At 42.9% G+C, this 22,008-nt stretch overlaps 2 protein-coding genes across 25 annotated transcripts in view; one reads left to right on the top strand and one right to left on the bottom strand.

Annotated features, from left to right (window-relative positions):
- The window catches only part of sif (still life), a 682,529-nt gene that overhangs the window by 505,340 nt on the left and 155,181 nt on the right, over nucleotides 1-22,008 (bottom strand). The gene's annotated exons all lie outside the window — the stretch shown is intronic.
- On the top strand, nucleotides 2,741-7,225 carry LOC136853327 (uncharacterized; the record flags this gene model as incomplete). The annotated part of the gene is made up of 5 exons (XM_067128689.1): nucleotides 2,741-2,989; nucleotides 6,037-6,373; nucleotides 6,431-6,850; nucleotides 6,937-7,164; nucleotides 7,212-7,225. Coding segments are annotated over 5 exons (1,248 nt in total), but the record flags the coding sequence as incomplete, so codon positions are not given.

Raw genomic sequence — 22,008 nt, 5'->3', positions numbered from 1 at the left:
CTTCTTTCCCTTCCTTCTGTCTCCTTTCCTTCTTTCCCCTTCCCTTCTTTTCTTCATTTTCCTTCCTGTCTTTTCCTTCCTTCCCCTTTTCTTTCCTCTTCCCTTCCTTCCTTCTTTCTTCCCCCTTCCTTCTTTCCTCTTCCTTCTGTCTCCTTCCTCTTTCCCCTTCCCTTCCTTTCTCTTCCTTCCCTCTTCCCCTTCCTTCTTTCCTCTCCCCTTCTTCCTTCCCTTCCTTCCTTTCCTCTTCCTCCTTTTCCTCCTCCTTCCTTCCCCTTCCTTCTTCCTTCCCTCTTTCCCCTTCCTTTCTGTCTCCTTCCCTTTCCCCTTCCCTTTGTCTCCTTCCCTCTTTCCCCTTCCTCCTTCCTCTCCCTTCTGTCTCCTTCCCTCTTCCTCTTTCCTCCTTCCTCTTTTGTCTTCCTTCCTCTTTCCTTCTGTCTCCTTCCTCTTCCCCTTCCTTTCTTTCCTCTTCCCTTTCTGTTTTCCTTCCCTCCTTTCCTCTTCCCTTCTGTTCCTTCCCTTTCCTTCCCTTCCCTTCTTTTCTCTTCCCTTTGTTTCCTTCCCTTCCTTCCCTTCCTTTCTTCCTCCTTCCTGTCTCCTTCCTCTTTCTTTCCTTCCCTTCTTTCCTCTTCCCTTTCTTCCTTCCTCTTCCTTCCCTTCTTTCCTTCTCTTCCTTCCCTCCTTTCCTCCTTCCCCTTCCCTTCTGTTTCCTTCCCTCTTTCCCCTTCCCTTCTTTCCTTTTCCCTTCTGTCTCCTTCCCTCTTTCCCCTCCCTTCTGTTTCCTTCCCTCTTTTCCCTCCCCTTCTGAGGGAAGGAGACAGAAGGGAAGGGGGAAAGAGGGAAGGAGACAGAAGGGAAGGGGAAAGAGGGAAGGAGACAAAGGAAGGGGGAAAGAGGGAAGGAGGAAAGAGGGAAGGAGACAGAAGGGAAGGGGAAAGAGGGAAGGAGACAAGGGAAGGGGGAAAGAGGAAAGGAGACAAGGGAAGGGGAAAGAGGGAAGGAGACAGAAGGGAAGGGGAAAGATGGAAGGAGACAAGGGAAGGGGGAAAGAGGGAAGGAGACAAGGGAAGGGGGAAAGAGGGAAGGAGACAGAAGGGAAGGGGAAAGAGGGAAGGAGAGAAGGGAAGGGGGAAAGAGGGAAGGAGACAGAAGGGAAGGGGAAAGAGGGAAGGAGAGAAGGGAAGGAGAGAAGGGAAGGGGAAAGAGGGAAGGAGAGAAGGGAAGGGGGAAAGAGGGAAGGAGACAAGGAAGGGGAAAGAGGAAGGAGACAGAAGGGAAGGGAAAGAGGAAGGAGAGGAAGGGAAGGGGAAAAGGGAAGGAGACAGAAGGGAAGGGGAAAGAGGGAAGGAGACAAGGGAAGGGGGAAAGAGGGAAGGAGACAGAAGGGAAGGGGAAAGAGGGAAGGAGACAAGGGAAGGGGGAAAGAGGGAAGGAGACAGAAGGGAAGGGGAAAGAGGGAAGGAGACAAGGGAAGGGGGAAAGAGGGAAGGAGACAGAAGGGAAGGGGAAAGAGGGAAGGAGACAAGGAAGGGGAAAGAGGGAAGGAGACAGAAGGGAAGGGGAAAGAGGGAAGGAGACAAGGGAAGGGGGAAAGAGGAAGAGACAGAAGGGAAGGGGAAAGAGGGAAGGAGACAAGGAAGGGGAAAGAGGGAAGGAGACAGAAGGAAGGGGAAAGAGGAAGGAGACAAGGAAGGGAAAGAGGGAAGGAGACAGAAGGGAAGGGGAAAGAGGAAAGGAGACAAGGAAAGGGGGAAAGAGGAAGGAGACAGAAGGGAAGGGGAAAGAGGAAGGAGACAAGGGAAGGGGGAAAGAGGGAAGGAGACAGAAGGAAGGGGAAAGAGGGAAGGAGACAAGGGAAGGGGGAAAGAGGGAAGGAGACAGAAGGGAAGGGGAAAGAGGAAAGGAGACAAGGGAAGGGGGAAAGAGGGAAGGAGACAGAAGGGAAGAAAAGAGGGAAGGAGACAAGGGAAGGGGGAAAGAGGGAAGGAGAGAAGGGAAGGGGAAAGAGGGAAGGAGACAGAAGGGAAGGAAAGAGGGAAGGAGACAAGGGAAGGGGGGAAAGAGGAAGGAGACAGAAGGGAAGGGGGAAAGAGGAAGGAGACAGAAGGGAAGGGAAAGAGGGAAGGAGACAAGGAAAGGGGGAAAGAGGGAAGGAGAGAAGGAAGGGGGAAAGAGGGAAGGAGACAGAAGGGAAGGGAAAGAGGAAGGAGACAGAAGGAAGGGGAAAGAGGAAAGGAGACAAGGGAAGGGGAAAGAGGAAGGAGAGAAGGGAAGGGGGAAAGAGGGAAGAAGAGACAGAAGGGGAAGGGGAAAGAGGGAAGGAGAGAAGGGAAGGGGAAAGAGGGAAGGAGACAGAAGGGAAGGGGAAAGAGGGAAGGAGACAGAAGGGAAGGGGAAAGAGGAAAGGAGACAAGGGAAGGGGGAAAGAGGGAAGGAGAGAAGGGAAGGGGGAAAGAGGGAAGGAGACAGAAGGGAAGGGGAAAGAGAAAGGAGACAAGGAAGGGGGAAAGAGGGAAGGAAGGAGAGAAGGGAAGGGGAAAGAGGGAAGGAGACAGAAGGGAAGGGAAAGAGGAAAGGAGACAAGGGAAGGGGAAAGAGGGAAGGAGACAGAAGGGAAGGGAAAGAGGGAAGGAGACAAGGGAAGGGGGAAAGAGGGAAGGAGACAGAAGGGAAGGGGAAAGAGGGAAGGAGAGAAGGAAGGGGGAAAGAGGGAAGGAGACAGAAGGAAGGGAAAGAGGGAAGGAGACAAGGAAAGGGGAAAGGGAAGGAGACAGAAGGGAAGGAAGGGAAAGAGGGAAGGAGACAAGGAAGGGGGAAAGAGGGAAGGAGACAGAAGGGAAGGGGAAAGAGGAAGGAGACAAGGGAAGGGGGAAAGAGGGGAAGGAGACAGAAGGAAGGGGAAAGAGGAAGGGAGACATGGAAGGGGAAAGAGGAAGGAGACAGGGAAGGAAGGGGAAAGAGGGAAGGAGACAAGGGAAGGGGAAAGAGGGAAGGAGACAGAAGGAAGGGGAAAGAGGGAAGGAGACAGAAGGGAAGGGAAAGAGGAAGGAGACAAGGAAGGGGGAAAGAGGGAAGGAGAGGAAGGGAAGAAGGGGAAAGAGGGAAGGAGACAAGGAAGGGGGAAAGAGGGAAGGAGACAGAAGGGAAGGGGAAAGAGGGAAGGAGACAGAAGGAAAGGGGGGAAAGAGGGAAGGAGACAAGGGAAGGGGGAAAGAGGGAAGGAGACAGAAGGGAAGGGGAAAGAGGGAAGGAGACAAGGGAAGGGGGAAAGAGGGAAGGAGACAGAAGGGAAGGGGAAAGAGGGAAGGAGACAGAAGGGAAGGGGAAAGAGGGAAGGAGACAAGGGAAGGGGGAAAGAGGGAAGGAGACAGAAGGGAAGGAAAGAGGGAAGGAGACAAGGAAGGGGGAAAGAGGAAGGAGGAAAGAGACAGAAGGAAGGTGGAAAGAGGGAAGGAGACAGAAGGGAAGGGGAAGAGGAAGGAGACAAGGGAAGGGGGGAAAGAGGAAGGAGACAGAAGGGAAGGGGGAAAGAGGGAAGGAGACAAGGGAAGGGGGAAAGAGGGAAGGAGACAGAAGGGAAGGGGAAAGAGGGAAGGAGACAAGGAAGGGGGAAAGAGGGAAGGAGACAGAAGGAAGGGGAAAAAGAGAAGGAGAAGGAGACAAGGAAAGGGGAAAGAGGGAAGGAGACAGAAGGGAAGGGAAAGGGGAAAGAGGGAAGGAGACAAGGAAAGGGGGAAAGAGGGAAGGAGACAGAAGGGAAGGGAAAGAGGAAGGAGACAAGGAAGGGGAAAGAGGAAGGAGACAGAAGGAAGGGAAAGGGGAAGGAGACAAGGAAGGGGGGAAAGAGGGAAGGAGACAGAAGGAAGGGGAAAGAGGGAAGGAGACAAGGGAAGGGGAAAGAGGGAAGGAGACAGAAGGAAGGGGAAAGAGGGAAGGAGACAGAAGGGAAGGGGGAAAGAGGGAAGGACACAGAAGGAAGGGAAAGAGGGAAAGAGGAAGAGAAAGGAAGGGGAAAGAGGGAAGGAGACAGAAGGGAAGGGGAAAGAGGAAGGAGAGAAGGGAAGGGGAAAGAGGGAAGGAGACAGAAGGGAAGGGAAAGAGGAAGGAGAAAAGGAAGGGGAAAGAGGTAAGGAGACAGAAGGAAGGGGAAAGAGGAAATGAGACAAGGGAAGGGGGAAAGAGGGAAGGAGACAGAAGGGAAGGGGAAAGAGGGAAGGAGACAGAAGGGAAGGGGGAAAGAGGGAAGGACACAGAAGGGAAGGGGAAAGAGGGGAAGGACACAGAAGGGAAGGGGGAAGAGGGAAGGAAAGGGGAAAGAGAGAAGGAGACTGAAGGGAAGGGGAAAGAGGGAAGGAGGCAGAAGGGAAGGAAAAGGCGGAAGGAGATAGAAGGAAAGTGGGAAGAGGGAAGGAAAGAGGAAAGAGTGAATGAGCAAGAGGGAAGGAGACAGAAGGGAAGAGGAAAGAGGGAAGGAGAAAGAGGGAAGGAGACAGAAGGGAAGGGGAAAGAGGGAAGGAGACAGAAGGGAAAAGGAAAGAGGGAAGGAGACAGAAGGGAAGGGGGAAAGGGGGTAGGAGACAGAAGGGAAGGGAAAGAGGGAAGCAGACAGAAGGGAAAAGGAAAGAGGGAAGGAGACAGAAGGGAAGGGTGAAAGGGGGTAGGAGACAGAAGGGACGGGAAAGAGGGAAGCAGACAGAAGGGAAGGGGAAAGAGGGAAGGAGACAGAAGTGAAGGGGAAAGAGGGAAGGAGACAGAAGGGAAGAGTTAAGAGGGAAGGAGACAGAAGGGAAGGGGAAAGAGAGAAGGAGACAGAAGGAAAGGGGAAAGATGGAAGGAGAAAGAGGGAAGGAGACAAAGGAAGGGGGAATGAGGGAAGGAGACGGAAGGGAAGGGGAAAGAGGGAAGGAGGCAGAAGGGAAGAGGAAAGAAGGGGAGGAGACAGAAGGGCAGGGGAAAGAGGGAAGGAGACAGAAGGGAAGGGGAAAGAGGGAAGGAGGCAGAAGGGAAGAGGAAAGAAGGGGAGGAGACAGAAGGGTAGGGGAAAGAGGGAAGCAGACAGAAGGGAAGAGGAAGGAAGGGAAGGGGAAAGAGGGAAGGAGACAGAAGGGAAGAGGAAAGGAGGGAAGGGGAAAGAGGGAAGGAGACAGAAGGGAAGGAGACAGAAGGGAAGGGGAAAGAGGGGAAGGAGACAGAAGTGAAAGGGAAAGGGAAGGAGACAGAAGTGAAAGGGAAAGGGAAGGAGAGAGAAAGGAAAGGGAAATAGGGGAAGGAGACAGAAGGAAAAGGAAAGAAGGGAAGGGAAAAGGGGGAAGGAGTCAGAAAGGAAGGGGAAAGAGGGAAGGAGACAGAAGGGAAGAGGAAAGAAGGGAAGGAGACAGAAGGGAAGGGGAAAGAGGGGAAGGAGACAGAAGGGAAGGGGAAAGAGGGAAGGAGACAGAAGTGAAAGGGAAAGAGGGAAGGAGAGAGAAAGGAAAGGGAAATAGGGGGAAGGAGACAGAAGGGAAAAGGAAAGAAGGGAAGGGAAAAGGGGGAAGGAGTCAGAAAGGAAGGGGAAAGAGGGAAGGAGACAGAAGGGAAGAGGAAAGAAGGGAAGGAGACAGAAGGGAAGGGGAAAGAGGGAATAATAATAATATAATAATAATAATAATAATAATCCTTTATTTCCAATTGTACATTGGGTATTCTACATAAGTAGCCATATCAGTATAAAACAATTTGAATTTAAATCTTACATAAAACTTGGTATAGGGGAAGGGGAAAGACTGTAAGGACAAAGAGAGGAAGGGAAAAGACGGTCAGGACAAAGAGGGGAAGGGGAAAGACAGTAAGGACAAAGAGGGGAAGGGGAAAGAGGGTAATGACAAAGAGTGGAACGGGAAAGACAGTAAGGACAAGGAGGGGAAGGGGAAAGACGGTAAGGACAAATTAGTGACGGGGAAAGACGGTAAGGACAAAGAGAGGAATGGGAAAGACGGTAAGGAAAAATAGGGGAAGGGAAAAGAGGGTAATGACAAATATGAGAACGGAAATTACAGTAAGGAAAAAGAGGGGAAAGGAAAAGAGGGTAATGACAAGAAGTGGAATGGGAAAGACAGTAAGGACAACGAGGGGAATGGGAAAGACAGTAAGAACAAAGAGGGGAAGGGAAAAGAGGGTAATGACAAATATGGGAACGGAAATTACAGTAAGGAAAAAGAGGGGAAAGGAAAAGAGGGTAATGACAAAGAGGAGAGGAAGGAGGAGAAGGAGATTGAAGGTCAGGGGAAAGAGGGTAAGGGCACAGAAGGGAAGAGGAAGAAGGAGAAGGAGATTGAAGGTCAGGGGAAAGAGGGTAAGGACACAGAAGAGGAGAGGAAGGAGGAGATGGAGATTGAAGGTCAGGGGAAAGAGGGTAAGGACACAGAAGAGGAGAGGAAGGAGAAGGAGATTGAAGGTCAGGGGAAAGAGGGTAAGGACACAGAAGAGGAGAGGAAGGAGGAGAAGGAGATTGAAGGTCAGGGGAAAGAGGGTAGGGACACAGAAGAGGAAAAGGAGGAGGAGAAGGAGACTGAAGGTCAGGGGAAAGAGGGTAAGGACACAGAAGAGGAGAGGAAGGAGGAGAAGGAGATTGAAGGTCAGGGGAAAGAGGGTAAGGACACAGAAGAGGAGAGGAAGGAGGAGAAGAAGATTGAAGGTCAGGGGAAAGAGGGTAAGGACACAGAAGAGGAGAGGAAGGAGGAGAAGGAGATTGAAGGTCAGGGGAAAGAGGGTAGGGACACAGAAGAGGAAAAGGAGGAGGAGAAGGAGATTGAAGGTCAGGGGAAAGAGGGTAAGGACACAGAAGAGGAGAGGAAGGAGGAGAAGGAGATTGAAGGTCAGGGAAAGAGGGTAAGGACACAGAAGAGGAGAGGAAGGAGGAGAAGGAGATTGAAGGTCAGGGGAAAGAGGGTAGGGACACAGAAGAGGAAAAAGAGGAGGAGAAGGAGACTGAAGGTCAGGGGAAAGAGGGTAAGGACACACAAGAGGAGAGGAAGGAGGAGAAGGAGATTGAAGATCAGGGGAAAGAGGGTAAGGGCACAGAAGGGAAGAGGAAGAAGGAGAAGGAGATTGAAGGTCAGGGGAAAGAGGGTAAGGACACAGAAGAGGAGAGGAAGGAGGAGAAGGAGATTGAAGGTCAGGGGAAAGAGGGTAAGGACACAGAAGAGGAGAGGAAGGAGAAGGAGATTGAAGGTCAGGGGAAAGAGGGTAAGGACACAGAAGAGGAGAGGAAGGAGGAGAAGGAGATTGAAGGTCAGGGGAAAGAGGGTAAGGACACAGAAGAGGAGAGGAAGGAGGAGAAGGAGATTGAAGGTCAGGGGAAAGAGGGTAAGGACACAGAAGAGGAGAGGAAGGAGGAGAAGGAGATTGAAGGTCAGGGGAAAGAGGGTAGGGACACAGAAGAGGAAAAGGAGGAGGAGAAGGAGACTGAAGGTCAGGGGAAAGAGGGTAAGGACACACAAGAGGAGAGGAAGGAGGAGAAGGAGATTGAAGGTCAGGGGAAAGAGGGTAGGGACACAGAAGAGGAAAAGGAGGAGGAGAAGGAGACTGAAGGTCAGGGGAAAGAGGGTAAGGACACACAAGAGGAGAGGAAGGAGGAGGAGATTGAAGATCAGGGGAAAGAGGGTAAGGGCACAGAAGGGAAGAGGAAGAAGGAGAAGGAGATTGAAGGTCAGGGGAAAGAGGGTAAGGACACAGAAGAGGAGAGGAAGGAGGAGAAGGAGATTGAAGGTCAGGGGAAAGAGGGTAAGGACACACAAGAGGAGAGGAAGGAGGAGAAGGAGATTGAAGATCAGGGGAAAGAGGGTAAGGGCACAGAAGGAAGAGGAAGAAGGAGAAGGAGATTGAAGGTCAGGGGAAAGAGGGTAAGGACACAGAAGAGGAGAGGAAGGAGGAGAAGGAGATTGAAGGTCAGGGGAAAGAGGGTAAGGACACACAAGAGGAGAGGAAGGAGGAGAAGAAGATTGAAGATCAGGGGAAAGAGGGTAAGGGCACAGAAGGGAAGAGGAAGAAGGAGAAGGAGATTGAAGGTCAGGGGAGAGAGGGTAAGGACACATTAGGGAAGAGGAAGGAGAATGGAAGGAGTCAGAAGGGAAAGAAAGAGAATGGAAGGAGTCAGAAGGGAAAGAGAGAGAATGGAAGGAGCCAGAAGGGAAAGAGAGAGAATGGAAGGAGTCAGAAGGGAAAGAAAGAGAATAGAAGGAGTCAGAAGGGAAAGAGAGAGAGGGTACGGGAACAGAAGGGGAAAGGAGAGAGGATAAGAAGCCAGAAAGGAAAACGAGAGAGGATAAGGAGATAATAGGGACACCGAGAGAGGATAAGGAGAAATAAGGGAAAGGGTGACAGGGTACTTGAACAGGAGGGGAAAGGAGAGAGGATAAGAAGCCAGAAGGGGAAAGGAGAGAGGATGAGAAGCTAGAAAGGAAAACGAGAGAGGATAAAGGAGATAATAGGGACACTGAGAGCGGATAAGGAGAAATAAGGGAAAGGGTGACAGGGTACTTGAACAGGAGGGGAAAGGAGAGAGGATAAGAAGCCAGAAGGAGAAAGGAGAGAGGATGAGAAGCTAGAAAGGAAAACGAGAGAGGATAAGGAGATAATAGGGACACTGAGAGCGGATAAGGAGAAATAAGGGAAAGGGTGACAGGGTACTTGAACAGGAGGGGAAAGGAGAGGATAAGAAGCCAGAAGGGGAAAGGAGAGAGGATGAGAAGCTAGAAAGGAAAACGAGAGAGGATAAGGAGATAATAGGGACACCGAGAGCGGATAAGGAGAAATAAGGGAAAGGGTGACAGGGTACTTGAACAGGAGGGGAAAGGAGAGAGGATAAGAAGCCAGAAGGGGAAAGGAGAGAGGATGAGAAGCTAGAAAGGAAAACGAGAGAGGATAAGGAGATAATAGGGACACCGAGAGCGGATAAGGAGAAATAAGGGAAAGGGTGACAGGGTACTTGAACAGGAGGGGAAAGGAGAGAGAGGATAAGAAGCCAGAAGGGGAAAGGAGAGAGGATGAGAAGCTAGAAAGGAAAACGAGAGAGGATAAGGAGATAATAGGGACATTGAGAGCGGATAAGGAGAAATAAGGAAAGGGTGACAGGGTACTTGAACAGGAGGGGAAAGGAGAGAGGATAAGAAGCCAGAAGGGGAAAGGAGAGAGGATGAGAAGCTAGAAAGGAAAACGAGAGAGAGGATAAGGAGATAATAGGGACACTGAGAGCGGATAAGGAGAAATAAGGAAAGGGTGACAGGGTACTTGAACAGGAGGGGAAAGGAGAGAGGATAAGAAGCCAGAAGGGGAAAGGAGAGAGGATGAGAAGCTAGAAAGGAAAACGAGAGAGGATAAGGAGATAATAGGGACACCGAGAGCGGATAAGGAGAAATAAGGGAAAGGGTGACAGGGTACTTGAACAGGAGGGGAAAGGAGAGAGGATAAGAAGACAGAAGGGAAAGTGCGAGAGGATAAGAAGCCAGAAAGGAAAACGAGAGAGGATAAGGAGATAATAGGGACACCGAGAGCGGATAAGGAGAAATAAGGGAAAGGGTGACAGGGTACGGGAACAGAAGGGAAAAGGAAAGAGGATAAGGAGACAGAAGGGAGAGAGAGAGAGGGTAGGGGAAGGAAAGAGGATAAGGAGACAGAAGGGAGAGAGAGAGAGGGTACAGGAAGAGAAAGGTCAAAAAGAGAGGATAAGGAGACAGAAGGGAGAGAGAGAGAGGGTACGGGAAGAGAAAGGTCAAAAAGAGAGGATAAGGAGACAGAAGGGAGAGAGAGAGAGGGTATGGGAAGAGAAAGGTCAAAAAGAGAGGATAAGGAGACAGAAGGGAGAGAGAGAGAGGGTACGGGAAGAAAAAGGTCAAAAAGAGAGGATAAGGAGACAGAAGGGAGAGAGAGAGAGGGTACGGGAAGGAAAGAGGATAAGGAGACAGAAGGGAGAGAGAGAGAGGGTACGGGAAGGAAAGAGGATAAGGAGACAGAAGGGAGAGAGAGAGAGGGTACAGGAAGAGAAAGGTCAAAAAGAGAGGATAAGGAGACAGAAGGGAGAGAGAGAGAGGGGAATGAGAGTGAAGGAGTCGACAAACAAGGAAGAAAATTAGAAGGGGACAGAGATTTAAGTTTGAGGAGTGAAAAGAGTAGAAGGTAAAAGAATAAAAGAAGAAGAAAGAGGGGAATAATGATTAGAAAAAGTAGAAGGCAAGAGAGGAAGAGAATGAGAAACAGAGGAACGTGATATAATATACTTACAAACCTATAATCGACGGAAGTAAAAGATCCGAAGCCAATCTGTCGCAAATAACACAACACTTCAGCGGAAGTAAAAGATCCGAAGCCAATCTGTCGCAAATAACACAACACTTCACTTGCACAATGATTCATTTTAAACTTGTGCAGAACTGAGCTCTTCTCTAATGTATAGTTTTAAAAAAACCTACGAATGGGCCACGGGGAACATTCCGTGCTTCAAAGGCTCTCGGAACCAACGTAACGTATCTCCGGAAGGATTTCCGACGCATCCGCGAAGGCTTCAGGTCTTCTGGCGAATACTCCAGTGTGGCTTCAAAGGCTTCCGGAACCAACGTAAAGTATCTCCGGAAGGATTTCCGACGCATCCGCGAAGGCTCCAGGTCTTCTGGCGAATACTTCAGTGTGCTTCAAAGGCTCTCGGAACCAACGTAACATATCTCCGGAAGGATTTCCGAAGCTTCCGCGAAGCCTTCTGACGAACACTCCGTGTTTCAAAGGCTCTCGGAACCAACGTATCTCCGGAAGGATTTCCGAAGCATCCGCGAATGGTCCAGGTCTCCTGACGAACGCTCCAATGTGATTCAAAGGCTCTCGGAACCAAAGTATCTCCGGAAAGATTTCCGAAGCACCCGCGAAGGCTCCAAGCCTTCTGACGTACCTGTATCACGACCGAGTCTTTGGAAACTTATAACTGACTCAGTTTTGGGGCATTCGCTCTTATAAGTACCAGCCTCAAAAATCTAGAAAATTTTTAATTGATCAATTTATCTGCTTTCAAACGTTGTCGAGTTGGCATGTTTTGAAAAATCAACAAAAAATTAAACATGCATGTGTGGTCATGGGGTCTCACGGCTGGAAAATTCATTTTTAGATAATTTTATTTAATAATCGTTTTTAGTTGGTTCTATGATTACCAAAATATGGGAAATTATTCATTATTTTCATTTTCATTAGTTTTGTATGCCATATTAAAATGGTTTTCCCAGAATAAAACTGAAATAACATCATGTCGGACGAAACAATAAAAAACAAAGGGGAAATTATTTGAAAAGAAATGTGTTACACTTCTGCAAGACGTATGACTGAACTACAATATTGCACCAAGCAAATGGCAGAACCTATACCATAAAATCATGATACGAAACTTTCATTTGTATCTACAAGAGTTTTCAAAACCTTTTTTTTAATAAAGAATATGAAAATTAACAGACTGTTTGATCAAATCTAAGAACTACTAAAATCTGATTATCCAAGACTAAACGCTCATCACAGATCTTGCGTGACAGAGTCAGATGCGGGTCTTTTCTCACGCTGTTTCATAATCGTCTTTTCTCACGCTGTTTCATATCGTCTATGCAGATAAAAAAGAAACTGTAAGTGCTGACTGAGATAAGGTTCATTTATTCGTGTATGTTGCTATAAGTGCTTTCTTTTGTTGAAGCCCATCACTCTTCGGGTAGATGAACTATGAGATCAAAGATTACCCACCATAGGTCTACTAGTCACCAAGCTACGGACTACCTGATCTAGTGTTGTAGTACATATAATCACTAAATAACAATATTGATTGCCTATAAGGCTATCTGTAGGCACTAGGAACTCTACTGAAGTTTAGTGTCAGAAACAATGTATAAATGAACAGTGTACCTGACCTAAACCCATTGTACCGCAACAGTGTGAAAAAGTAGGCCTATGCTGTGCTTTCCTGGCGCAGAATATTTAGTATTCAGAACTGTATTCTGAAACTCAGTCCCGCGAAACTCATTAGGAAAGCTTATTCAACACAAGAAAATATCAATGTAACATTAATAAATAACAATGTGTGTAGTCATAGAGTAAATTTTAGTAATTAGCGTGACAGCAGGTGCAATCTTTTGTCTTTGCTATTCAAACAAAATTCATCCAACTTACATTAGTCCTGAAAAGAGGTCATGCTGTAGGTCTGTCTGCTTTATATATATATTATATATATATATATATATATATATATATATATATATATATATATATATATATATATATATGTGTGTGTGTGTGTGTGTGTGTGTGTGTGTGTGTGTGTGTATTTGTTTGTTTGTTTGTTTTAAAGAATATTGATGACTAAAGAGCAGACTAGGCCTAGGCTGTGTGAAGACTGTAACATCAATAGTGTCAGACGTATTTCCCTTTCATGACTGTAAATGATAACATGTATATATGTATGTATATATATATATATATATATATATATATATATATATATATATATATATATATATATATATATATATATAAAGCAGATAGATATATGCATGACCTCTTTTCAGGACTAAATGTAAGTTCGAAGAATTTCGTCAGGGGAGACAATGCTCGCATAGCTACCGATGTTTGAATAGCAAAAGAAGGCGAGTCAGTGGCGGCAATAGCATAGATATAGTACAATTCTGCCAATAATGAAGATGAAGCCGCGTAGAAAAACATGAATAAACGCCATGTGGCCCAGTTAGAGCCTGTTTTTTTCCATGGGTTGTTGGTTGGCCTCCCTGGCCCGCCCCCTAGCCCGGATGTTTGAAGTAGTCATGAATGGGGACAGAAGATTGCACTTGTCTGTCATTCACTTCCAATATCTCACACACACACACACACACACACACACACACGCGCCAACATATTGATTGTATCTTCAAATCCATGTCTGATTTATATTTTTGACACTGCAAAAGAAAAACAAAACATTTCTTCTCAATAGCATAACCTTACAAATGCCCATAATGGAGATGAAGACTTGTAAGGTAAGAAAAACATGAATAAACAATCTGGATAACCAAGGAAAACAACATAAAAACGCCAAGTGGCCCAGTTAGAGTTGGTTTTTCCCATGGGTTGTTTTTGGCCTCATCGGCCTGCCCATTTTAGTGGGTAACTGGTTTTCATGAATGGGGACAGAAAAAGGGCTTAGGTCTAGCAAGTCACCACACACACACACACACACACACACATATATACATATATATATATATATATATATATATATATATATATATATATATATATATATATATATATATATATATATATATATATATATATATATATGTAGATAGAGAGAGTTACACTGTCTTAGTGTGTAATATCCCCAAAATATATTTGTATTTTTATTCATAATATAATCTTCATTGATGTGATAGCAAAATCCTTATGGAAGTTTATATACTTTAGTATACAGTATAGGCCTATGATATTGCATATTAATAATGGATTCACTTCGTATTTAGTAAATCTGAAATAGGAAAGGCTCGGTAGAAAACTGAATAATTTATGAAAATTTAAAGCTGTTAAATATGAAAAATCTTTATCAGTGTCAAGTATTATTATAGATGTATACACTTTCCAGGATAAGAATTTTCAAAAATCACCAATAACTTGTAAATCTGCGCAAAAAAAGTAATCAAATTTTACCAAATTGTTACATTGCACTTTATTTAGACGAATAGGAACAAAAAGAAATTTGATAGTTGGTTTTGAGTAGATATTGTGTCATGCGTACCCTAAAAGTTTTGTGCTGCCTGAAATAGGTGTACCCGGAACCGAAGAAGAATAACCCAACATCCACAGCATGCTGTCTGCCTCTTTTTCTGACACCTTTATATATATATATATATATATATATATATATATATATATATATATATATATATATATATATATATATATATATATATATATATTAATATTATGTATATCTGTAAATCATGTTACATATGCAGTCTTGCTTGTGTTTGCCTACGTGTGGTCATGTGCTATATTATACTGTCGTGATTGTTCCATACCAAACTTCCAGCGGAGGCCAGCAGCCGGACGGAAATAAAGCAAAAGGTAGATGACGATTTCAAAATGTAGATAAAATTGCCTTTAATTGATGATCTAACTATGTAATTTTTTCTTTTCAATAGGTTACTTTTAGTAAACGCATTATCTGACTCAATTAATAGGAGGTATTAATAAAGATGTCAGATATTTTCTGAACATGGACAGCTATGTTTGAGGAATCGGATGAATTACTCATCAGGGTAATGGGATAGAACAAGAGCAAGTCTGGCTGGGTGGATAGCTAACATCAATAAATGACGGATATAGAAGTGAGGAGCTACAGTGAGCAGAATGAAGATAATGCAGCTGGAAATGGATGAATGGATGCCGAGGCAGTACTAGAGAGTGCAGCTGTTAACATACCAGAGAAAGGTAAATTCTTTGGACAAATGTTTTGCCATAGGAAACTTTGATAAGTGCACTCTACCAGCTGAAACAAAAGAATATACTGCTGTAGTTAAAAAACCCAAACACAAGTAGATGATGCTTAGAAAACAACCCTGGGTAAATAGAGCCCTCCAAGTAATGAGAATGAACAAACAGAAACGCATTCAACAACCGGAAGTGTTGTGGAGAAAGCAAAAGAGAATGACACACTTTTTTTGAAATGTAGGCATTGTTGTGTCTAATAACATAACTATTAGTCTGATTGTACTAAACACAAATGAAAAAAATCTGGCAAAAAGCTGGGCAGGTGGAATTAAATGAGGAAGAAATGGTAAAGGAAGTGTATCAAGTTGGTGTGTTAGAAATGAAAAACTTTTTCGGTCTGTTATGTGCTGCAGGGTTTGCTCGGACTAAATACCCATGATTATCATATGCTGTTTCATGAATCATTTAGACATCCAATATTTTGGTGATGTGCTAAAAGATTTCACTTCGCCATACCAATATTTCTTTAAATGACCTAAAAACAAGACACCACTGGACCTGGTACACGACAGGTTTACAGTAGCAAGAAGATGTTTTGAATGGCTTCAATAGAAACTGTAGGCCAGTGGTGCAGCTGATGACTTCCTAACAATTGATGAAACATTGTTGGTTGCAGAACACAAATAGGTTTCCGTCAGTACAACAGGAAGTAAGCCTGTTAGGTATGGCCTTTATATAGAATCTATCAATGCTGTGAGATATCCCTTCACTTTCAACTTTTTGTGTATATTCAATAAACCCCATCGAGGATCAGGCCATTTTACATGAGGCACCCTATAGCTACTGTGAGGCCCTTATAAACCAACTGAAAAGTAGTAGAACCCCTGAGACAGAACTATAAGTTTAGAGACTATATACCAGCACAGAACTGTTCGAGTGAAACCATCACGTGGCAATGCGCAAACACGATCGGTGCAGTAGAAAAGGTATACCTTTAGAGATGAGAATATTGCTGAGCCAGATGTTGATTTTACAGTGTACTGGGAAAAAGGAAGGAAAACTTTGCTTGAACTCAGCCATCAATCACACAAAGTAAAGGTCAAAGAACGTTTGTTGTGCACGATATACCCCTGGTAGCGTGTTACCAAGAACGATAGCCGAAGCCTCCTGCAATCACAAACTCTACGACTTTACTAAGGGAGTACACAGGTGTCTATTGACCAAGGACGTAATTTACTATAGACACAAATCCCGAAAATGGACAGTAAACGCCTTCTCTTTTATCCTCGATACAGCTAAGTAAATTCAGACAGTGTTCCTCAATGAATATCATGCACTGACCCTCGACACCTAAATTCTTACATTTGGGTGGTTAGTTAATCTCTTTTGCACTCCTCAAATGAAAAGCCCAGTCAGTCAGAATTTTCTGCATGATATTGCGAAGATGAACATTATACTTGGGAATCGAAACCAGTTTCAGTGCTAGTAAGTAATTAACTTCATACACACGTCAGAAAAACGAAAACGATGCGCACCATGCCTCCCGAGTCCGTATATGGTAGTGGATTTCGGTGTCAGTCAATCGCTCTCGAAGTCAAACATCAGTGTAGCTATGCCAGAGTGCAACCTGCCCACAGCATGTGTTCATGTCTGGCCACGCTGTTACAAGTTGCATATGTCATAATATTAACCGCACTTTCGCTATATTTTCCATTTTGAGTGATAGTGGTGTATGTTTTATTTTTGCCTGTTGTTCTTCCATAAGCCAAATGTTAATATTCTTCTTAAATGCTAGTAGCTAAAAATCAAATAGTAATTCTAATTCTTTTGCTTGGCGGTACGTGCATATTAACATGAGCTAAAGGTGCAATGTTTTTAATATGCAAGAATTTTGTTGTTGCATCTCTGAACAGTAGTATTATGATATCATTTATTACTGTAACATTATTGTCACTTGCTGTTCTCATCTTAGACAAGCACTAATGTCTGCAGATTAGTTGTCCTTTTCGTCTTTATATGCACTGCAGATGAGCAATTACTATCATTATTGCCGTTGTTGTTACAGTGGCATTAATAATAATGATTATTTGATAGTAGTATTATGATGGTAAATGTTGCGTCCTTATATGTAAAGGAGAATAATGTTTGTGTGTGTGAAGTTTACATTTTTGACTTGGTAAAATTTTGTTTTAAAATAAGTTTTTCGTCTTTCCCCATTGATATTTTAGTAACATAATTTATGTAATGCAATCGGTACTCATTATATAAAAAAACATGATTTTTACTGGAGATGGAGAGCTTGACAAAGTTAAGTGATTGGATAATGTCATATTTTTTTCTACTATACTGGCTGTACACTCAGTATAAAACGATTATATTGCAAGTATGAACGATTGCGAACGTCTATTTGAAATTCACTTATACTCATGCGATAAACACATCCCTCCAACATTTTGTTCATGGGAAATAAAAAGTGAAAACGCATATAAACGTGATGAATAGGAAGTAATGTTTTAATTCAGCATAAAAAAAAATCTTGTTCAAAAAATAGTTATGCTGTCTTCTTTGGCTAACATTGCTCAGAAACACCAATGTCCTCTTGTACCATAGTGAATAATAATTCTGAAAGCGCTAAACAGGATGTAACTAACGACAACTGGCATTTGGAGTTATATAAGGTTATTCACAATATAACTAAAACCATATGAATGTCTTCTCATACTGATTATATTTTCATACATACATACATATACATTATACATACATACATATATATATATATATATATATATATATCTCTTCTCTATATAATAATGGTTAATGTGTATCTTTCTGCTATCTTCTACTCCATATGTATATATATGTATACATTTATATACATGTGTGTATATTTATTCACTCGACATGAACAGAAAACTGGAAGTGATATTTATAATTAAATTCATTCTTGTGGCCTCACTAGCTTACAGGTTTAGGCAGATGTATAACACGCTATCGTGTTCATTCTATTAATGTTCTCCCGATATCTTGAGCTTACTGTGATAAAAGATGCAAACTGCTTCTTCAGTAATATTTCAAATGCTTATATCTACAAAGAACAGCTGCTTTCGATAACAGAACAATACAAGCACACGAAAGGCAGGCTTGTATTATGTATCAAATAGTCTCCACCAGATCAAACAAATAAACGATGGTCTTTCAGTAACCCATTTGTCTCACTGTTGGTAGCTAGAAGAGCATCTGGCTGTGCAGTGCGAGTACGAGAAAGGCTATTACAATTATTTCTCGCATGCAAATTACGTGAAGTAGAGCAACATTCAGAAGTGGCATGGATTATTGTTGTATATGAGGCATGAAGCTGTCTAGGAAGGTGAAAGACAACCACTGCAACTGCTGGATGGAAGGCGATGCAGCCGTAGTATGCAGTTTCTTTTTAGAATACTTTGCATATTTACATAATTTTTTCTTGGACATACAAGTCATTATAATAGCTCAGTGACTGGGCAATTTCAGGAGTATTTTGCCAAATAACTTATCGAGCAAAAGTTTGAAATCTATTCAGAAGTCCATCACCATTCATGTGATGACATTATATACTGTGTGTGTATAAATATAAGTAAGGCACTGGAAAGACTCTTAGACAGAATGAATAATAGTTACAATAAGAAGGTTTTTTTGACTACTTTGAAATGAAAATGTTCCTAAAAAGAAGGACAGTGCGTTAATATCTAGTACAAATTCTATCTGATTCATTTATCAATGCTCCGAGGATTCTATTATCTTTAGTTTGTTTTACAGTTTTGCTATCATAATAAAGTTATTCTTATGTTGATGTAATGAAATCTACATGAAGCAAAGGTTTGAATATTAACGAGAATTTTTTATCTGAACAGTTTGTGGACAAAGGTCTACCTGTAGCGTGGGCTATACCAGGGAGAAATAAAAACAATTTTGAAAGCTCCATCCTTCGTTTGTGTTTGATACGAGTAGACTGATACAAACTGTCAAGCTCATCTTTCTTGTGTAGCAAGTATATTAACATTACGTCAGTTTGTTTATAAAGTGTGAGTTCTTGTATATATAAACATTGAAATGTTCCTCAGAAACAGTCTGAGCTAAACATGTATGAGCTGATGATGACATGGCAGACGATACTTTGACCCCATTACCCCAAGCATTTCCACTGTAATCGTTAGTGGAATGGAATATAGAAGAATTTAGACCAAGACCAACCACCTGTGACCAAAGAGGTCATTCAGTATGAAAGAAAAACTAAAATGATGGCAGAAAGGTATAACAGGAGGAAAACCTCGTAATTGCACTATGATTGTTGGTGCCGAGTCAACTGTGCAATCGTTTCGAGAGTTCTTTGAAGTGACCTTTAGGCAACTTTCAAAGTCATTATATTAACACTCGGTTACCACTCATTGTATGCTTATCGATACATTGAATCTATGGTTTGCATCGTAATTTATCTGAAAAAATCTGAACACTTACGCAGATAGTTAAGTCGTCTGAATTGAACTTTCTTTAAGATAACATTCATAAAATGAGCCACTATTATGGTTATGTCATTAACATTTGAAGGCAAAATAATTGAGTTACCTCAAAACATACGCACTTTCTTAATATTACTTTTTTACTTGGCAAAAGAAAAATGTAAAGAACACGATAGCGTGCATCACGACGCTGAATACAAACCCAGGAATACTGAGCATAAACATGCTTAGTACAAACGTACAAATTGAAATTTACTACAAACCACGGTATAAAAAAAAATTACCAGGTTATGCATAACGAAATAATCTATAGTACTCTAGCCAGAGTGGAATACAAAGTCAAAATCCTAGCACACAGATGCTAAAGTGTAATGTAATATCTATGAACATTTTTAATAAAATACGAATGGCTCTAGCTGAATATCTTATTTTCAAAAGAAATTACAACAAAGATTTTCTCCACATTCGATTATGTTGTAAGTTGTAGCACCACTCCAAACGGTGGAAATGCTCAACCTTTACTTGAGCTTCAGAGAGAGAGAGAGAGAGAGAGAGAGAGAGAGAGAGAGAGAGAGAGAGAGAGAGAGCGCTGTACCAGTTCTGCCGTGAACTCTTGATCCATCTCCTGCATGGTTTTAAAGATTTACGTTCACCGTACTGTTCGTGTCTGACCACTTCTACGTAGATGCTTGTCACCTGCTTTATAAGCTGACACCAAATATATCTGTTCTAATTCTGGTTCCATGAAAATCTGAAACTTCCCTGGGCGAAAACGTGAAAAATATTCATATTACTTGCAAGATAGATATGCCACAAACAATTTAAATACTACCTTTGATAAAAGAAAATAATTTCAAGCAATGATAAATATTCCCATAATACTTCAAGATAGTTACCAGTAAGACAAATTATTAATAATAAAGTCAGAAAATAGATAAGTTATATTAGAAATTAAAAATACAGTCAAAACATTTCAATAAAGTCAATGACTCAACACTGAAAACTTCAAAAAAGCGAAATTAAAATAATGAGACTAAAAAAAAAGGAGGAGCCCATGTAAACAATTCTCAGGAAGGGAAAAGGCGGGAGGAGATTAGAACCAAGGCTTGCGCTCGAAAAATGCCAGTTTGCCTCTTGCCCAAGCTCTCTCTCTCTCTCCCCACAACAACTAAGGAGGATGAACATTTTTACGATGCGCCGAGTGATGCCTCAGCCTTCCCTCCTCTCCTGTCCCTGTCCTGTCCCCTCTCCTTCCCTCCCTCTCCTTCCTCTTTTCCTCCTGGACCACACAGTGCTTGCTGGGATCTCACACTGAATTCTTTATTATACTTTGTTTTTCTAGTATGCAAGATGGTAGTAGTTTAGGGAAGGAGCGGGCCACAGAGAGAGAGAGAGAGAGAGAGAGAGAGAGAGAGAGAGAGAGACGATGGGATGTGTGAAGAGAATGAGGGCAGGTGGGATATGTTTATTGAAAAGAAGTCTACGGAGGAGGGTAGTGGAGAGGTAGTAGGAGGAGGAGGAGGAGGAAATGTATCCTTCAGGGTCTGGAACTATCGGAAGATATCTGTATAAGCATCTTCCCCAGGGCGAAAGGAAAACAGAGAAAAGTGAATTACCAGTCAGGAGACAAGATGAATTAAGCTTGCAGTGATGCAATATGCAGAACAATATTTAGACACACATCGAAAAAACGGCTGAAATGTTGCATAGCTTACGCGTTTTTAATTATAATAAAATTAACTTAGTTGCTTTTACACAGATTTTAAACTGATGAAATAACTAGGACGTTCATTTGCACTTTGCTTGTGTGTTTTGTGAAGCACCCTTGGACACTATAAACCATATCTCGACCAATCGCAAACAAAGGATATTAATGTTGTGAAAATGTTTTGTGCTCAGAAAACTTCAATACATGTTTATACCAGTATATATGTACTTTGTGCACGTGTGTGTGTGTGTATGTGTGTGTATGTGTGTGTGTATTCTTGTAACCTCTGTCCACCACTTGCATCACCCAGTCTACCGAACCAAACAAATGAGCCACAACAGGCACAAAGCAACTTTAATAACTTCTCCATATGTCTCATGTAGTATGTCATCATAAACGAAGATGAACAGGAAAATAGAAATGAAAACTGAAAGAGTAGATGTTATTTACCATACTATCCTTCAATCTATTCATGCATCTTACTGTTTCTATACATACAAACAAACAAACAAACAAACAAACACACACACAGACACACACAAAAGTGATGCTAACACACTGTTATACAACCCACACTCACTTTCCCCTAATAAAGGCACAATACATTCTCTCCCCTACCATCCTCTCTCTCTCTCTCTCTCTCTCTCTCTCTGGTCTTAAGTCTTTTTTCGACCACTTTGTTTCTAAAAGCCTTCTAAAAGTAAAAGAAAGAGGCTTGAAATTAAACCCAGCACTCATCACTAAACTAAAGAAACCATATATTTTGGGAAAAGATTATATATGCAATATATAGTAACACTCCAAAGCGTCTTTACAGAGAGGAATATAGAAGTAATGGTAGTAATGACAGCGCGAGTGCACACGCACACACACTTCTTACTGGAGAGTACTAGCCAACACCGGCCGGCCTTTGTTATTACCTTTAAAAAGCAATTTTAGAGGAATATTTCATCCAGTGAGAAGTTCCACTACGGATGGCGAAAGGTCATCCTGATAAAACTATTTTAACTCTGTCTATGGTCATTTCAAACTCCTATTTTTTAAAGTAACCATATCATTAATGGACATGAAAATCAGAACCTCTCTCTCTTTCTCTCTCTCTCTCTTGCAAAATTCTGCTACAAAATTAAAAACCAGTAAGTGGATATGATCTTTATGCGAAGTATCAGTCAAACGTTTTCTCAAGCGTTTCACTATTTATTTATAAACAACACAAAAGAGCCCAAAATGATCACGAAGATGCTTCCAGTTCTGTCTAACTCCCAACTTCATTTTGTCCTTCATTTTTCTGTGTTCCTTTCTCAAACCTCGTCTACTCAGCCGGGC

This window comes from Macrobrachium rosenbergii, chromosome 27 (genome assembly GCF_040412425.1).
Source record: "Macrobrachium rosenbergii isolate ZJJX-2024 chromosome 27, ASM4041242v1, whole genome shotgun sequence".
NCBI lineage: Eukaryota > Metazoa > Arthropoda > Malacostraca > Decapoda > Palaemonidae > Macrobrachium > Macrobrachium rosenbergii.
Note: the sequence above shows the minus strand (reverse complement) of the source record. Positions and strands in the feature narration are given on the sequence as shown.